This window comes from Rutilus rutilus (genome assembly GCF_951802725.1).
Source record: "Rutilus rutilus genome assembly, chromosome: 19".
Taxonomy (NCBI): Eukaryota; Metazoa; Chordata; class Actinopteri; order Cypriniformes; family Leuciscidae; genus Rutilus; species Rutilus rutilus.
Window position 1 is genome coordinate 5,226,344 of NC_140232.1, and position 19,865 is coordinate 5,246,208.

The window sequence follows — 19,865 nt, forward strand, 5'->3', positions numbered from 1 at the left end:
TCTACTTTTTTTTTTAATAGAACGTTTAAAAAAGAAGCATTTATTTGAAATATAAATCTTTTGTAACATCATCCTTGCTAAATAAAACTTTTTTTTTTTATGTTACTACACTTTTGAACAGTAGTGTACATTAGTCCTATTTAACAATATATTTTTTTATGATTCTAGAAGAATATGATTTGACCAAAGGTTGTAAAAAAAAAAAAAAAAAAAAAAGTGACCTATAAATATGAATGACGAATTGGAAACGCAAAATGACGTCATAGCAGCAGTGTACACGCAGGCGCAAGTTTCCGGCATCGACGCGCATGCGCACTAACCGTCTTTACTCCTGTAGTACTGAACTGAACTGAACTGTTGCTCGGTAACTACCGGGAATTAGAGCCTTTTCTCGGCCGAATTTGAACTATCACCACTACCACAGGAATTAAACTGCCATATGTATGTGTTCACCGAGAGGATCTCAATTCTTGGACTCTTGAATTCGTAACGTAAATCTCAGAGGATGGCTGTATCATTGACGCATCCGTCCCAGATGTAGCCGAACGGTGAGAGCATTTTCCTGCGTTCATACACATATTTATCTAACTGGTAATCAGAGGATAAACACACCTGACAGCTTTAAACCACTCCAGTCTGTCTCTCCACAACCTGCCCTACTTTTAAGTATCAAGTAAACATCCTTTTATCATGAAACTGTTCTCGGCCTGGGAAACGCACAGCTCGTGATTAGACGTTATCTGCGGTTGTGTTCAAACTCTAGTGAGCTCCCTACCTAGACAGCATAAAGGTTGTGTTAGGATATGGGGTTCACAGAGGCGCCTTCTACTGAATGCTGTCTATGTAGGCAGCTAACTAGCTTGTAAGCTAAAGACATTAATTGTTATCTCGAGCTAGACGTTACACGTCGCACTCCTGGCTGAGCTGATGCGGTTATTTCACTTCCTCATGTGTGTCTGTCAGGACATGCCACGTCTCCTCAGCACACCTGCACACGCGTGGAAGACCCTGATGATGATGATGATGACTTGAAATATGACGTCATGGAGGAATACACCTGTATAGAGAAGAGGTTGCCGGTAAAGGTTTGATTCGTCCACCTCACCTGTTCATCCGCTCCAGCGATGGGAAGGCAAGTACAAAACTCAAGTCATTTGAGGGGTTTTCTCAAACTTGAAAAGTTGAGATGTGAAATGTAATGGCAAATAAATGATTACCTTATTGCTAATGAAGTTTCTTCTGCTTGACAGACCCTTAAGGTCGACAGGAAAAATACGAATAGTTGATTTTTACTCTGTCCTGGTGTTATTGTGAATGATTCATTAGTGCACGCTGAAAAAAATTATAATAATAATACAAAACTCGTAAGTTTTAGTTTGTCACTGCACTGACATTAGCTATGTACATTGAATGAAGAAAACAAAACAAAACAAAACACTAGTCATCATATAACGTTATATATGAGGGATGAAAGAATTCACCAAGCAGATTTCACAACAGGTTCAAGTTTGTCACTCGAATTCACTGTTGACCAACGGAAGCCATTGAATAGTGTAGCAATGCATTAAGCTCAGCTCACAAACGTTGCTTGGTTTGAATGAAAGCAACTTTTGTGTGAGCTGAGCTTCATCTACACTATTGAACAATGGACCTTTTTTTTGCCTGTGAAATTTTGACCTTGCAACTTTGCACCTTAAAGTCGTCATGAAACAGAAGTTGCAATAGTCTTTTCTTCCTTATTGTGACGTATATTGAAGTGAAACGGCTTCTCGAACAAGAACAAATGTTGGGCAGGAGTTGATTTGATCCATCAGGAATTGATTGGATGGTTGTGGTTTGCTATTGGTGGATCTCATGTGAGTGACAGGTTGCCCCGCCCTCGTGCCTGTAAACACATCATCAGAGAAGAGAAGAGATGTCTTAAAGAGAGAGAGGGGACATCCGTGATCATCAAATAATGATGTGCACGGATAAAACATTTATAATAAATACTGCAATAGTCAATAAAAAACAAGAATTGTCCGTTTTGATTTCATGGTGACTTTAATACGTCTTTGCTTTTACTCAAAATGCATAAAATAACATTTAATTTAAAACCAGTTCAGTCCTATGCAAAGCATGCTGGAAGCTAAAAATACACAGTTTTAGTTAATGCATCAAAACTGATTCATGTCATCCAAGCACAAATGGATCAAGTCAACTATAATTTTACATATTAAAGTGGACTGAACACATGAAATTAAGATGTAATAAAGTGTTCAGCAATTGTTTTAGCTCATTTTAATTAAAAGGTTAGTTCACCAAAAAAAAATAAAAGTCATAATTTACTTGTTTATTTTAAGACTTTCGTTCATCTTTGGAACACAAATGAAAATATTTTTAATGAAATCTGAGATGTTTCAGTCTTTCCTTTTCCATTCACCCAAACCTCTTGACAGTTCAAAATGTTCATAAAACGTAATAAAAGAAATGAGCGGTTTAATCCAAGTCTTCTAAATTAAATCTGTTCATCATATAAAGCGAAAGTGTCTTTACAGACGACTTGGATTAAACTGCTTTATTCAAATGGATTTCTTTTACGATGAATGTTTTGAAGCGTTAGAGTTTTCCATTAATAATGGACATTTCATTTAAAATCTTCATTCGTGTTTTTCGAAGAGGAATGAAAGTCTAATGGGTTTGGAACGACATGAGAGTGAGTAATTGACGACAGAATTATCATGTGTTTGTCAATTAACCCTTTAATCTTTTTTTCCGCTGCTCGTCTTTCCCCATTTTAACCGAGCTAACAGGATCCAGTTTCTATAGTGATGCATTGCTCATCATTATTTCCCCCCCCCCTGCAGGATTAGCATTTCCTGCCTGTTTCCAGCATCCTGGCACTTCAGCCTGTCTCCGGTGGTTCTGCCCCGGTTCCTGCTGCCGTCCTTCAGGCAGTTTCTGCTGCTGGGTCTGCTGGCCGGTGTGACGGGGGTGCTGTACCTGCTGCTGGTCACGGAGAAGGGCCAGTACAGCTGGTTAAGAGAGGACCGGCACCTCCACACGTAAAACACCCATCACTTCTGATCACTTCTCTTACTTCTGTAACGCATCTCAGCCTGTCTAATCATCGTGATCAATGTGTCTCATCTAGACGTTTGGGTCGGGTGCCGGACATGGAGGCCACGGACACCAATAACCCCAATCTGAACTACGGGCTGGTGGTGGACTGTGGAAGTAGTGGCTCCCGCGTGTTCGTATACACATGGCCCCGGCACAACGGCAACCTGCACGAACTCCTCGACATCAAGCAGATGCGAGACAAGCACAGGAAGCCTGTAGTGATGAAGATCAAGCCAGGTCAGTGTGGGAATGAATGAGCAGAATCATGCCCTGGAATGGTAAACTTAGTGGTCAACCGGTATTGATTGGTGGCTTATGATGATTGATATCTTAGGCCACATTTACAGGTGAAACTCGAAAAATTAGAATATCGTGCAAAAGTTCCTTTATTTCAGTAATTCAACTTAAAAGTTGAAACTAATATATTATATAGGCTCATTACATGCAAAGTGAGATATTTCAAGCCTTTATTTGCTATAATTTGGATGATTATGGCTTACAGCTTATGAAAACCCCAAATTCAAAATCTCAGAAATTTTGAAAATGTTCGTAAGCTGTAAGCCATAATCATTAAAATTATAACAAATAAAGGCCTTAAATATCTCACTTTGCATGTCATTTTCTATATAATATATTAGTTTCACATTTTAAGTTGAACTTTTGCACGATATTCTAATTTTTCAAGTTTCACCTGTACATTACATGGTTCAAGTGACCCAGTTCTGATTCTCCAGTTCTCCCATGTGATGTGGCACAGATCGGATGTGACCCATGAACGTGTTAGCAGGAAAAAAGCACATGGATTCCGATCGGATTCTCAGATCGGTTACAGGCCTCATTCATATGTGGAAATAAATCTGATTTGAATCGGACACGTGCATTTGAGATCAGATCAGATATTCCCTTGTCATTGCAAGTCGTACATCATTGAAAAAGCGACGAAGGACACCTGATGTCATCTCAGGTGGACAGCAACCAGTAGCGATCATTGCTGCAGCAAGGGCTGTCCTCTTTTTTTTTTTCTCCGCCTTAAAGGATTAGTTCACCCCAAAATGAAAATTTCCTAATAATTTCCTCACCCCAATGCCATCCAGGATATCCATGTCTTTCTTTCCTCAGTGGAAGAGAAATTATGTTTTTTGAGGAAAACATTTCTGGATTTTTCTTCTAACAATGGACTTCATTGGTTACCATCGTTTTTAAGTCCAAATCAATGCAGTTTCAAAAGTCTTTGAAGTGTTTAAACGGGCTGTACGCGATCACAGCTGAAGAAGAGGTTGTTATCTAGCGAAACGAAAGGTCATTTAATTTTTTTTTTTTAATTTATAGACTTTTTACCTTCAATAGTTCGGATTGAGCTGATCAACAAACGGACAGGGAACTACGTCATCACGTTGAAAGGTCACGCCGGCGCCGGCAATACTATTTGAACTATCCTCCTATGTACGGTCGCATTGTAAACAGTGGGGCGGTACTTCTGCCGGCGCCGGCGTGACCTTTCAATGTGATGACGTAGTTCCCTGTCCGTTTGTTGATCAGCTCAATACGAACTATTGAAGGTAAAAAATAAATTATATATATTTTTTGAAAATGACCTATAGTTTCGCTAGATAACCTCTTCTTCAGCTGTGATCACGTACAGCCCGTTTAAACACTTCAAAGACTTTTGAAACTGCATTGATTTGGACTTAAAAACGATGGTAACCAATGAAGTCCATTGTTAGAAGAAAAATCCAGAAATGTTTTCCTCAAAAAACATAATTTCTCTCCCACTGAGGAAAGAAAGACATGGATATCTTGGATGGCATTGGGGTGAGGAAATGATTAGGAAATTTTCATTTTGGGGGTGAACTAATCCTTTAAGAGACCAATGTTTTGCTGACCTTTAAAGATGATCCGGAAAGCAAAAGCTTGTATTATCATTTCAACTGTGCCTGTTGCAAATCGCGCCATTTTACTTCCTTTTCGGACTAAGCTTTTCCGGGTCAGTATGTCTAACTTGGGTTGTTTCGCCAAGTGTATAGTGTAAATGCAGATATGGGTCACTAAAAGATGATGTAAGCTGGTCGTCAAAAAAAATCTGATATAGTCAACAAATTGGATTTGGGCATCAAGACCTGCAGTGTAAATGCAGCCAGGGAGCAGGTGCTTTTTATTGCTTTCAAAATTAAAGTCCCGTACACTGTCCTGCTTCGACATATCGGACAAACAGAAAAACGTGTCATACTTTAATACTATTTATTAAACATGAATGAACATCAGACATAATGTTAAAAGAAACAGTGTATCAACCGGGAAGACATAAATATAACAGCTTGTAAACAATAAGTCAGGTATGCACTATGTTCCATATATATTACATGCACTATATTATTCATTATGTTTTTATTTTAACTTAAAGTCCTCATGTAGTCAATCATTTTATCCCTTAAAACTCACCAAAATGTCATATTTAAATGTGTTTTTATTGATTTTTGTTGTTGTTGTTATGCCTTAAAATAGCTTGAATGTAACTCTACACCCTTGCCTCATTTAGTATACGCGGTTCTATGAATATGCAAATGAGTCCCGCCTCCACTCGTTGACGATCACACGTTGATCTGATTGGTTACAAGGTAGTTTGTGACGTCAGAAACACCAGCGATTTCAAAGCGTGTTTTTGAGACTGTCTTTGGTTCACTGCAGTTTTATGGAGAAAATACTCAGCAATGGTGTCGACTTATGAATTTACACATGCTTTGTCTTAAAGCAGATTAAAAACACCACATAGACACATAAACAACATTATAAACTTGATTTTTACCACAGGGGGACTTTTTTTAATGTGTGTTTGAATAAATCCGTCATATAAAAACAAGTTACCAGTCACTATTTAAATGTTTATATTGCAGAAATTAATTGAAGTAGAAACATAATTATTTCTTAAAGATATTATTATAAAACTGCCTTATGTGCAATTAAATGTTTGTTTTGTGCAAGTGTTAATTTTAACCTTTAATATTATATTATTGAGCCGACTGACACAGTTCCCTGTATGGTTTACAGCTTCATTTGAGAAAAATACTTTACCTGATATATACAAATGAATCAGTGTTGAATCAAAACTAAATCATGAAGTTTGTCATGATTGACGATGTCAAACGTCCCTATAAATAATACTATTTGTGTTCTGTTCAGGTATCTCTGAGTATGCATCCACACCAGACAAGGCCAGCGACTACATCAGCCCTCTGTTGAGCTTTGCTGCTCAGCACATCCCTAAAAACAAGCACCAGGAGACGCCTCTCTACATCCTGTGCACTGCGGGAATGAGAGTCCTGCCTGAAAGGTGTCCAGTCACACACCCAGTCATTAGATGCATGCTGTGGGAAAGCCGCCACATATGCTAAGAGATTATGTTTGTTTGCAGTCAACAGGAGGCCCTGCTGGAGGATTTGCGGACTGACATCCCTGTGAATTTCAACTTCTTGTTCTCCGACTCGCATGTTGAGGTTATCTCAGGCAAACAGGAAGGTAAGAACCACCTCTGAACCGTTCTAAACCATCTCTGGGGTCATCAGTTCGTAAATGAAAGGATGTTGCACAAATCTACACTACTGTTTAACAGTTTGGAGTCAGGAACGTTTTGAATGTTTTAAAAAAAAGTATCTTGTGCTCACTAAGGCTGCATTTATTTGATCAAAAATACAGTAAAAATAGTCATATTGTGAAATATTATGATTACAATGTAAAACAACTGCTTTATATTTTAAATAGAGATGCACCGATTGATCGGCTGGTGACCGGAATTGGCCGATTTTCACGTGATCGGCCATGACCGGCGACCGGCCGGTCAGTCTGACATATGCCGCTTTTATGCCGGTCAAATGCACTCGGGCGCCGCATTATTAACCTTTTGAGCGGTACGGTCTCATATATGGGATTTTTATTTCTGTGCCCCTGAGAGTACGGCGCCACATTTAGAATGTTCAGTGACGTCGCATCACTGCCAGATTCAAACTGTGCTTTCGCGCGTTGGCTGGCGCTGAGCCAGAGTCGGACGCGTTCAGCGCTGTCATATATCACAACTAAGCAGTGTTTTCAACCTCATAATTTTTTTTTTTTTAGGTTTCAGATATTTAAATATACATAAGCACGAGTAAAACAATACATTTGGAGTTTGTAAAATACACACTGATGTCTGTGGAAGCAGCAATAACAATCTATTCAAATATAATTTGCCGACATGTGTTATTCATCAGACAAACATAGTGGAAGTAACTATAAAGTTTACTCTATTCTTCTCAGTTCACCGGCCACTTTCTTTCATTTATTTCGGGAGAAACTGATGAATTCACGTGCTGTAAATCCGACTGACAGGACAACATTGCGGCGCCCATTTCGTAGATCAAGATTATTTATAAAGGTTTTTAAACGACCAAACACACTCACTCACACGTATTTGAGAATCGGAATATCAGATAGGCTAGTTGATGACATGGTAAGCAAGTTTGTGAATATTTTGAATAAAAAAGGAAAAGCGAAATAAAAGCAACACATCTGTCATACAGTATTATTGTGGCTGCGGTGTATCACGTGACGCGTCGCCATGGAAACATTAAAGGGAACGTTTGCCTTGAAAAAAACTCACTCTGGGGGTGAGGGGTGGGGGTGTCAGTTAGAATATTTTAAACTTACGCGTGAAAGGGTTAAAGAAAAGATCGAAAATAAATATTTGTGTGTGCTTTTAAAGTGGTTAGAAAAAAATGAAATCGGAATCGGCAGGTCAAACTCAATGAGAAATCGGAATCGGCCTAGAAAATTGTAATCGGTGCGTCTCTAATTTTAAAGTGTAATTTATTCCTGTGATCAAAGCTGAATTTTCAGCATCATTACTCCAGTCTTCAGTGTCACATGATCCTTCAGAAATCATTCTAATATGATGATTTGCTGCTCAAAAAACATTTCTTATCATCAATGTCAACAGTTGTGCTGCTTCAGATTTTCATGGAATCTTTGAGACTTTTTTCAGAATTCTTTAATTTAATTTAATGCTTTATCTGTATAGGGACCGATACAATAAACATCGATAAAACTGGGTCAACAGCCATCCAGTACATGTATCATAGTGCTCGTAGCTAAAGCTAATTTGCAACACTTGTCCCTAGAAGGGCTTTTATGAATACAATTATATTATAAATGTCTTTACTGTCATTGATCAATTTAATACTGAATAAATGTATATCTTTGGGGAAAAAAAAATCTTACTGACCGCATTTTTTGTGCTGAGTGAAAATCTGAATTCTGTGGAATTGTATTTACTTAGTTTCTATTTTTGCAGGAGTATATGCATGGATAGGTATCAACTTTGTTCTGGGACGATTCAATCATGTTGAGGATGGTAAGAGATATTGTGCCATTTTCTTCTTTCGTAACATTTTAAACGCCCTTTTTTTCAGCTACACTTCTGTTTTTTTTTGTATTTTCTTGACTTGTGTCTCAGAACATGAGGCAGTGGTGGAGGTGCAGGTTCCCGGCAGTGACCAGCAGGAGACGCTGGTGCGCAAGCGTACGGCTGGCGTGCTGGACATGGGCGGCGTCTCCACTCAAATCGCATACGAAGTGCCCAAAACTGTAAGCTTTGCTTCTCCACAACAGGTTATTATACAATTTCCCGTATATTTGAAAGCTAAAAGTTTGGCTTTGTCATTCTCATTCTCTCATTCTTGTTCTCCTGGTACTCTGTGGTCCTTGGCCCAGTGCAGTACAAGGCCATGGTGAATTTGCTGAACTGATGCCTTGGACTGAGATAAGCCTGCAGCATGCAATATAGCAGCATGGTGCTTACGCTCCGAGACCGATACTAACCGCTCCTCAGCAGCCATTTCTTAAAGAGACCATATTCATCACTTTTGTAATATATTTGATTTTTTTCCCCCTCCTTAAGTCCACTTATAATATTAGTCAAGGTTTCTCATGGCAAAAATTGTTTGAAAATTGTTTAATAATTGCATAGACAGCAAAAGTTTACCAATTCTAATGAGATAAGATTTTTCAGTGTCAATCTTAGAGTAATGTACATTTCTGGATTGTGGAAGACCGGTTTATGTCCAGGTAATGTGGAACCGCTAACGTTAGGTAGATACTTTGTACGTATACGGTTCTTACACTCACCTCTTTCGGTGGACTTTTTCCTCGGTTTAGCTCTCCTCTCCGGTTCACATATGGTTTCCCAGCATCCCTCAAAGACTTCCTTGCTCTGTCCTTTCATTCGTTCATGTTCATTCTCCTTTTTTTGCCAAGGTTTTGCCTATTAACATCCGCAGTGGACATATAAGCAACCGGCGTCTCCATTTTTCGTTAGCGGACATAAGCGTCTTTTCCGCGTGAGACTAATCTAAAGTTTTAATATTGGTTGCGCGAACACCCACCACCCCCCTCCCCCCCCCCAAAGTGCTTCTGTATACAAAGTGGCACACATATATTCATGTCATATGGTTATCTCATTATTATTTTCTTTGGACTTGTACAGTTGTTTGTCGCATGGACTCAATTAATAAAATTTTTTTTTTTTTTTGTTCATAACACTCTCATGGAAACTTGTAACGTAGTGGCTAATTCGTACAATCTCATCCGGAGTAATTTGTTTTAATCGCATTTGGAGTTTGATCTGCTTAAGTTCTACTGAGGATTAGTATTAGGGATGGACCTTCATGCTTAGTTTTTTTCTTTTCTTCTAAAAATTGTGAATTTATGGCTAATTTATATGAATTTGTAGGATCCCATTCAGAGTAATTTGTAGGATCGCATTCGGAGTAATTTTTAGGATTGCGTTTGTCAAACTGAGGATTAGGTTTAGGGATGGACCTTCATGCTTAATTTTTTTTTGTAATTTAAAAAAAAAATTTTTTTATTGTGAAATGGTGGCTAATTCATATGAATTTGTGTGATCCCATTCGGAGTAATTTGTGTGATCCCATTCGGAGTAATTTGTGTGATCCCATTCGGAGTAATTCGTGCGATCCCATTCGGAGTAATTTGTGTGATCCCATTCGGAGTAATTCGTGCAATCTGCTTGCTTGTGGCCCAATGAGGTTAGGTTTGTGCAAAACAAATATTTACATTTTCTCTTCATCGGATTGATGGCCGTTTCTTACCTCTCTCTGACTCTCATAACTAATCTGGGTGTTTTTCCTGCTGTACCTTTTTAGGCTTTTATAAATTAGATAAACCCTGTTTACCTACTTTTATTCATGATGTGACCCCTTTAAACAATATTGGATCATTTAATTGAATCCCAGTAATCAGGGGAGAGGTTCATAGTCTAATATTAGACTTCAAGTGTGTGTGTGCACGTGCCATTTGGGTGTTTTTGACCTGTTCTCAGCACAAATCCCAGTGGCCTGTAGTCTGATATAACAGGATGCCTGCTGTTGGAAGCAAATGCAATCAGAATGAAGTGTTCAAAGGTTTTCCTCGTGTTCTTCAGTATTTTTCTGCAGCTGAATTAGAGCTTATGAGCTATTAAAGGAATGTTCTCAGATCAGCACTTTTGAAGCTCGATGGACCTGTGCTGTCGATTACCACTCAACATGATCATAATCTCTCATTTTGTACATACAACAACAACAATTGTTTACAGTAATGCACTTACGATGAAAGTCTATGGGTCAAGACACTACTATTTAAAGTTTGCGGTCTGTAAGATTTTTTTTAAGAATGTTTTTGAAAGAAGTCTCTTCGGCTACATTTGTTTGTTAAAAAAAAAAAACCCAGTATTATTGTGAAATATTATTATAATTTAAAAGAACTTTATTTTAATTTTCCATTTGAATATATTTAAAAATATAATTTATTCCTGTGATCAAAGCTGTATTTTCGGCATCATTACTCCAGTCTTCAGTGTCACATGATCCTTCAGAAATCATTCTAATATGATGATTTGCTGCTTAAAAAAACCATTTATGATTATTATCAATGTTGAAAACTGTTGTGATGTTTATTTTTTTGGAAACCGTAATATATTTTATTTTCAGGATAAAAATAAAATTAGAATTTGTTTGTAAGTCTATAAAAATTGTCACTTTTGATCAATTTAACATGTCCTTGCTGGAGAAGGACGAAGTATTGATTTCCTTTAAAGAACAAATTACTGACCCCAGACTTTTGGGGAGAAGACACCGGACTGAAACCGTTAACATGACACTAATTTTATAAGATTACGTAATAACTTGGTCTATGCAAAGCTATTGCCAGTCAGATAAATCCCATAGACTTCCATTGTAAGTGCGTTCGTGTAAATTTTGCGTTTTACTGAAGGGATGAGTTCATTATTTTCTGTGGTAATTCACATGCCAGAGATGCTTTTGATAGAGCTCCACTTGTTCTGAACCCCGAACATTCTTTTAAATGTCATCGTGCAAATATGATGCTGCTTCTCGCTTCACTTGCTTTGCTGCCTTTGTGTTTAATTAAAGAAATGTGCAATTCAGAGCAGATCTGTAGATCTGTGTTTTTAGAAGAGTGTGTTGCCCAGAAGGAACCTCTGTTAGCATCTGTTTTCCACAGCTGTCTTATATTTCTCTCTGTGCTACCAGGAAGAGATAGCCAAGAATCTGCTGGCGGAGTTTAACCTGGGCTGCGACGCTCACAGAACCGAACACGTGTACCGTGTTTACGTCTCAACTTTTCTGGGCTTCGGAGGAAACGCGGCCCGCCAGAGATATGAGGAAAACCTCATCAGCAACACACAAATGCAAAACAAGTATGATTTTTTTTTTTTTTTTAGCTAGATGACATCACTACTGTTCAAAAGTTTGGGGGTCAGTACATTTATTTATTTATTTTTTAAAGGAATTAATACTTTTTATTCACCAAGGATGCAAAAGTGGCATTAAAGACGTTTAGCAGCCCCAAACTTTTGAACGGTAGTTTTGTTAAAATTATAACTTCAGTTTTTTTTAGACTATTGATGCTATTCAATATCCTGTCTAGTTACTGTATATAGCTTGCTGGGCACACTATGTTTCACACTCTTCCACCAAATGATCACAAGGAACAGCATTTCATATTTTTAAATGCATTTTTCCTAAAAACTTTCAATTTATTAAAGATAAACTCTACCAGTATCTCTAAATATTAAGTTATAACAAAAACAATGATCAGTTTGGAATCAATTCATTGAAATTGACTGAACTGATTCACAGTAATGAATCAAACTTACAATCTTGCAGTTTAAATAACCATTGACATAACAGGTTAAAGCATCTTTCATTAAGTCTAACTAGTCATATCAATCTTAACAGTATTCATGATGATGATGGATCATTTTGTGCATATATATTGTGAACATTTGATCTGTCACCCAACATTTCTTGGAATTGTTCCATTGCTCTCCTCCACTGGGTCAGACCAGTTTGACCCATGCTTTTTTGCTTAAAGGGGAAGACCCAACTTTATGCATGTTTTGTAAGATTCCCTTATCTGTCAAACATATTTATTTGGATTGTCCTGGACTTAATACAAGCAGAAAGCTCTTTTATGAAGTTACTTCACTTAAGGACATATTCAATAAGATTATGCCTGAAAAGGTGTTGGATTTTTTATCATATGTTAATTTAAAAAAATCTTTTATAATATGACTTGCTGTTTTTGTTTGTATTGTATTTATATGATATTTGTATAATATTTTTGTAATTGAATTTTTGCCATGAAAATAGCGTTGAATGCTGACTCTGAATCTGAATCTCTCCTCCACTGTCTCCAGGCTCCTGGGTCAGCATCAGGGAGAGGGTCCAGACTCGCCCATCCTCGACCCCTGCCTGCCAGCGGACCTGCAGGACGAGCTGGGTCCTCAGGACCAGAGGGTGCACCTGCGTGGCACAGGAGACTTCGAGCGCTGCCGTCTGCTGCTCCAGCCGTTCCTCAACCGCACCAACGACACCAACACATCGCTGAACGGAGTCTACCAGCCGCCCATCGACTTCCCCAACAGCCAGTTCTACGGCTTCTCTGAGTTTTACTACTGTACTGAAGATGTGCTGCGCATGGGAGGAGACTACAACTCCACCAAATACTCCAATGCTGCTAAGGTACACTGACGCCCTGGAACGCTTTTACTGAATGTTACTGAAAGTTCACCATGTTCTTTTTCCATAGAATTAAAGGGATAGTTGTTGATCTTTCTGTCACCCACCCATTCTGTCATCATTTACTCACAGGTTTAGAACATCTTGAGTGTGTGTGTGTTTCTTTGTTCTGTTGAACACAAAGGAAGGCTCTGTTTCAGTTTCTGGTCCCCATTGACTTCCATAGGATATATATATATATTTTCATACTATGGAAGTCATCAAATGTTTGGTTAGGTTGGTATTTTGGATTCTTCAAAATATCTTCTTTTCTGTTCAACATCCCTTTACTATAAACTAAACCTTTAAAGCACAAAAAAGGACAGTCTGCTTCTGCTGAATGAAAGTGTGAACATGCTTTAAAATTTCTTTTTTTTGTGTTGCATGACATTCATTTAGAAGAAAGTAGAGGTGTGTGACATTGACAAAAAACACACATCTCAATATTTTCTGGGATTTTGTTAATAACGATGATTAGACTATATATAGCTCTATTTACCTTTATAAATGCAATTGTTTTTTTTTCCTAATTAAATGCCTATGTATCAATTATGATGTCAAATTACATTAAATCAATTATAATCAGAATAATAAGACGCTATAGGGCTGTTACCAATCAAATGAAATCAGTATCAACTAAATCCGGCTTTGCAAAAGAGGAAACAGAAGCCGGATAGATGCCGTTGCAAATGCAGAAGTAATGTTTTGATGTTTTAAAAATAAAGCTTTGATGATATATAAAATGATTTTGAACAGAGCAGAGAAGCGTAGCGCCATACACTAGTCCAAAAACAGATTAATTTATAGAATTTCTTGCGGTGTGTAGATCCAAAAATAGCTCAAAAATGACAAAAGGAGATCCACACACGAGAAATAGGCCAAAAAGCTCATAAAATGTATTGTCCAGAGGCCACAGATAAAGTGCAAGGTGTGCAAAACGTTTTTGGGTTGAACCCTTCATCAGTGTTGTGTGTTTCCAAGTGTACACCTGCGCTCATTTACAAGCTTATTACTGTAATTATTATAGTACACCGGACACTGACTATATAGGTGAACAAAATACAATAATACATGTGCACTGCCGTTCACAAGTTTGGGGTCGCTAAGATTTTTAATGTTTTTAAAAGAGTCTCTTCTGCTCACCAAAGCTGTGTTTATTTGATTAAAAATACAGTAAAAATTGTGAAATATTATTCCAGTTTAAATCAGCTGTTTTCTATGTGAATATACAGTAAAGTGTAATTTATTTCTTTGATCAAAGCTGAATTTTCAGCAGTCTTCAGAGTCACATGACCCTTCAGATATCATTCTAATATGATGATTTGATGATCAAAAAAAATTTATGATTATTATCAGTGTTGAAAACAGTTCAGATTTCTGTGGAAACGGTCATACATTTTATTTCTCAGTCAGGATTCTTTGATGAATAGAAAGTTCAAAAGAACAACTTTTATTTGAAATAGAATATTTTGTAACATTATAAATGTCTTTACTGTCACTTTTGATCAATTTAATGTGTCCTTGATGAATAAAAGTATTCATTTCTTTAACTTCTTTCCCAAAAAAAAAAAAAATAATTCTTACTGACCCCAAACTTGTGAACGCTAGTGTACATTATAACTAAACCCATAATCTATTCAAAGCTTTAAAAATAAGCATACCATAATATTCACATAATTCTCATAATTGTATCTCACAAAAACCATGCAATATGAATACAAATGTCACATGATTGAAATGCATCACAATGACATGATTTATAGTACATCTTTATCACTGTATAAATCGACAAATGTAAGTTATAATAATAATAAAATAAAAAACGTGCTGATATTTGGGGGAAAAGGCACTCTTTGTGTGATTGCTTAACTATATTATATGATATAAATAGCCTAAAAGGCAATACTCAATACGGGGGCGTTTTTTACTGCATTTTAATCGAGTAAATCACGCACTGAGAGCTAATCTGAAAAGGCCACATCACGCAGTGTTTGCACTCTCTAGGCCGGTTTTTGTTTGGTGTTTGCAAAGTGAGACATTCTCGATAATGTCAGATTTCACATCTCTAAAACAACAATTACGATATTATTGTAGATGATAATATCACACTCCCCTAGAAGAAAGCCATTTTTGGTCACAGCAAGCGTTTCCACGATCCCAGTGGGTAAAATTAAATTTCAAGATTATACTCTTGCTATTTTTTTATTTTTTTAAGTCTGCATGAAACAGAAGTTGCAACAGTCTTTTCTTCCCTATTGTGATGTATATCCAAGTGAAACAGCTTCTCGAGTAAGAAAACATGTCTTGACTTGATTTTGTCCATCAGGGACTTTAAAAACAAACAGCATGAACAACTCATTTTACTCCCTGAGTTTAAAGTTATTGACCTGATCCGTTTCATTTCAGAGTTACTGTGCCACCCAGTGGAAAACTCTGAAAGAGCGGTTTGATCGAGGTCTTTACGCCTCACACGCTGACCAGCATAGACTGAAGTAAGTTTAAAACACACAACCTTTATCCAGACAGTATTCACTCATTCACCTTCAGTAATATGTACATCATTTCAGTGATCAGTTTGGAGAAAGGTGTAAGCGCTCCTGTCTTCTGCAGGTACCAGTGCTTCAAGTCTGCGTGGATGCACGAGGTGCTCCACTCGGGTTTCGCCTTTCCAGCGGCGTACGAGAACCTCAGGACGGCTCTGCTGGTGTATGACAAAGAAGTGCAGTGGACACTAGGAGCCATTTTGTACCGCACACGTTTTCTACCTCTAAGGTACAATATTTTTCCCTAGATGACTTTAGATGTACCTTTTATATATACAGTACCAGTCAAAAGTTTGGAAACACTACTATTTTTAATGCTTTTGCAAGAAGTCTCTTATGCTCATCAAGCCTGCAGTAAAAAAAAAAAAAAAAAAAAACAGTAATATTATGACATGTTATTACAATTTAAAATAATGGTTCTCTTTTTTTAATATACTTTAAAATGTAATTTATTTTTGTGATGCAAAGCTGAATTTTCATCAGCAAGTACTCCAGTCTTTGGTGTCTTATGATCCTTCAGAAATCATTCTAATATGATAATTTGATACTCAGTTATTATCAATGATGGAAACAGTTGTGCTGTTTAATATATTTTTTTGGAATACTTTTTTCAGGATTCATTGATGAGTAAAACGTTAACAGCATTTATTCATAAAAACAGCATTTATTCAAAATAAAAACATTTCTAACAATATAAATCGTTACCATCACCTTTTATCAATTTAACGCATTCTTGTTGAATTAAAGTACTAATTTCTTAAAAAAAAAAAAGTTATTGTTCCCAAACTTTTGAACGGTAGTGCATATTGTTACAAAAGATTTCTATTCTAAATAAATACAGTTCTTTTAAACTTTTTATTCATCAAATAATCCTGAAAAAAGATTATTTATAAAAAAATATTAAGCAGCACAACTGTTTCCAACATTGATCATAAATCATCATATTAGAATGATTTCTGAAGGATCATAAGACACCAAAGACTGGAGTACTTGCTGATGAAAATTCAGCTTTGCATCACAAAAATAAATTACATTTTAAAGTATATTAAAAAAGAGAACCATTCTTTTAAATTGTAATAATATTTCATAATATTACTGTTTTTTTTTTTTTTTTTTTTAACTGCAGGCTTGATGAGCATAAGAGACTTCTTTCAAAAGCATTAAAAATAGTAGTGTTTCCAAACTTTTGACTGGTACTGTATATATATGAGGAAAATATTTTAAATATGAGGGAAGAACAAAACACTTAACTTGGTTAAGCTATTTAGGTGACAAAATTGTTTGGTGAAAACGCAAACTACAGCTTCATGTTTTTTGCAAAAAGTGCACAGAAAAACAGGTCCCATCACTTTTGGCCTCGACTCGACTTGTTTTGAGTCTTCTTTTCTTTTGAAACCAAAAAAATTGTAATGTTGTATACAGAATAACTGTTCAAAACTGCCATATTTTTTGGGATACATTACAAGTAACAGTAAAGAATATTTCTATAATATTTCAAATAAATGTTGTTGTTTTTTGGACTTTCTGAATCCTAAAAGAAAATGTATCACAGTTTCCACAAAATTATTAATCAGCACAACTGTTTTCAACCCTGATAATATTCAATATTTGAGCATCAAATCAGAATATTAGAATGATTTCTGAAGAATCATGTGACAAGACTGGAGTAATGATGCTGAAAATTCAGCTTTGATCACAGGAATACATTACCCGTACATTTAAAAATATATTCACATAAAGAATTTTTTTTTTTACTTTTCAGTATTTTCTGCAACATCAGCTAGTAAAATTATAGCATATATATTAAAATAATAGCCAACAGAATTCATAAACATAACATTTGTATGGGTTTATAACCCCTTTGCCCTGTAAATTAGCATCTTCCAACTGTCTCAGAGACAGACATGTAATGTTAGGTTTTTGCCACTTAATAATATTGTTTAAATATTGCACTTGTTTTAAAATTTTATTGCACATTTTATAGAGCCATAAAGAGTATTTGAAGTTAACCTTTTGTATTACTACTAACCATATTTACTCAAAAAAAAATCACATAAAAATGTTGTGTAGATCTGATGGATCTAGTTATGATGATGTTGTGACACGTTTTCTTGTCCATGGTTTGTTCAGGGACATCCAGCAGGAGAGTCTGAAGGGCTCTCACTCCCGCTGGCATCACAGCTTCTCCTTCATGAACAACCACTATCTGTTCCTGGCCTGTTTTCTGGTGGTGGTCCTGTCCATCTTCCTTTACCTGCTCCGTCTGAGACGCATACACAGCCGCTCCACACTCCACGTCCAGTGGCTGGAAGAGGGCCTGGGGTCACCTGACCTCCCCGTGTCCCTATAGGGCCCTGGAGCCTGTCCGTCAAACCACTGGCCAATCACTGGAGGAGGAGGAGATCAAAAACAAGTCCCTCTCCTACAATCATCATGTTGCCCCTCCCATTGGCCAGTTTTGCATTTTCCCAAAATGATTCGCAAAGGGATTCCGCATGACATTTTCAGTCGAGACCCGTGAACGTTTACTGTAATGTGAAGACTGCAGGACCGTGTCTGATCAGCAGTGATGTTTAGTTGTTTATTTATTGTGCGAGGAACGCTGAGGCTGCCTTTTTTGGATTTTCAATGTCACTATCAATGTGAAAGAGGTCACGTGCATCGAGTATGTGGTTTATATACTGAACTGAGTCCCCAGTTTGGATTTACATACATCAGCGTTCAGACAAGGTTCTGCCGGCTGCTGCCTCAACTCAAGACGCATAATTGAACATTTATCAAATGATTTGGTTGTGCCAAAGAGAAACGGATCGAGGTTCATTTTTAAAAGGACGTGTTTTAGACACTGAAGTCGGACTGCTTTGATATCATGATGGAAAGCTACGTCGTCTTGAAATCCCTTTAGATTGTAAAAACACAAACAGGCACATTTTAGAAAGTGTTGGTCTCCTTTTTTTTCTACCTAAACACTTTTAAAGGTTGTGCGAGATTCAGTGGTAAATATTACAGTGTTACAGTGTCCGAGGTACCGCTTCTCGCTCGTCTGTGAGTGTATATGATCGTGAGCATGTATGCGCACCTTGATATTTTTCTTTTCAAAGCCATCACCCGTCACACTTCACATGGAGGTGAAGCTGTAAATGTTATTTAAACACTCGATGATGAGAACCGGTGCAATATATTTCATGTTTTCTTGTCTTAGGGTTTAGATCATATCTTTCAGCTTACAATCACACTCGTGAGTCGTTTGCTCATGCTCGTGCTCCTCCAACACCACGTGACCGCAGACTTCTGGTGGCTAGAAACGTCAGTTCTGAGAAGTGTATTGATCACACGTTTGCATGCAATCACAATGAATTGGCTTTATGATTTAAAATGGATAAAATAAGCACAGTTGACCACTGGATTATATTCAAAGTATGAAGTCAGATAATAGTTTTGTGTGAGAGGTCGTTTCGGTCTGTTTATCACACATGACTTCAGAATATACTATAGTGCATGAGCCACTTTAAAGACACTAATGAAAATGATGACTTCACACTTTGTGTTCAATAGAAAGAAGGTCCAACGGGTTTGGAGCGACATGAGGACTATTTTCATTTCTGAGTGAACTTTCTTTTTTTATAAGAGAATTAATTTTTCAAGGTAACACACACTTAAAAGTGCTGGTTTGGGTCAAATATGGGCAAACCCAAACGTTGGTTTAATTTTTTAAACCCAGTGATTGGGTTCGTCCATTTTTGACCCAACCATGGGTTAAAACAAACCATCATGTTTTTTGTTTTTGTTTTTTTGAGTGCATTACAAGGCTTTTGTGGTTTAGTTAGGACGTATTATGACAGGATTCCGATGACGAAACTTCCATCTTAAAGCCATTTGGGAATGTTTGAATGAGTCAGTGCCCTGGATGAATGTGTCGGTTCATGCATTTCAGTGCAAATCCTCCATTTTTGACTAAAGAAAATCCTCTGACTTGGATGATGCCTCTCTTTGTATGGTCAGTCACTGCTGTATATTGTTGGTATCTGTGAAAACACAAGTACCATATTCACACAAGCTGTTAAAGAAACATCAATTTCTTTAATATCGCTGTTGTCGAAGATAAAGAGATTAA

General features: G+C 37.0%; 1 protein-coding gene across 2 annotated transcripts; it reads left to right on the forward strand.

Annotated features, from left to right (window-relative positions):
• The first annotated feature begins 301 nt into the window (after nt 1–301).
• entpd4 (ectonucleoside triphosphate diphosphohydrolase 4) lies at nt 302–19,865 on the forward strand. 2 transcript variants are annotated; one of them, XM_084390118.1, is made up of 13 exons: nt 302–548; nt 964–1,132; nt 2,847–3,044; nt 3,134–3,339; nt 6,280–6,430; nt 6,512–6,615; nt 8,423–8,482; nt 8,585–8,715; nt 11,679–11,845; nt 12,848–13,172; nt 15,615–15,700; nt 15,819–15,980; nt 17,882–19,865. In XM_084390118.1, exons 2-13 carry the CDS (start codon nt 1,125–1,127, stop codon nt 18,099–18,101), a joined length of 1,818 nt encoding a protein of 605 aa, XP_084246244.1. In that variant the 5' UTR covers nt 302–548; nt 964–1,124; the 3' UTR covers nt 18,102–19,865. The 2 variants fall into 2 exon arrangements, with proteins under 2 accessions (XP_084246244.1, XP_084246243.1); XM_084390117.1 differs by having other exon boundaries at nt 328–548; nt 8,585–8,739.

Excerpts from the sequence above, each read along its gene's own strand:
- entpd4 (XM_084390117.1), top strand. Across the intron at positions 6,431-6,511 it reads ATGAGAGTCCTGCCTGAAAG|TCAACAGGAGGCCCTGCTGG; the intron begins GTGTCCAGTCAC and ends GTTTGTTTGCAG. Across the intron at positions 13,173-15,614 it reads AATACTCCAATGCTGCTAAG|AGTTACTGTGCCACCCAGTG; the intron begins GTACACTGACGC and ends GTTTCATTTCAG.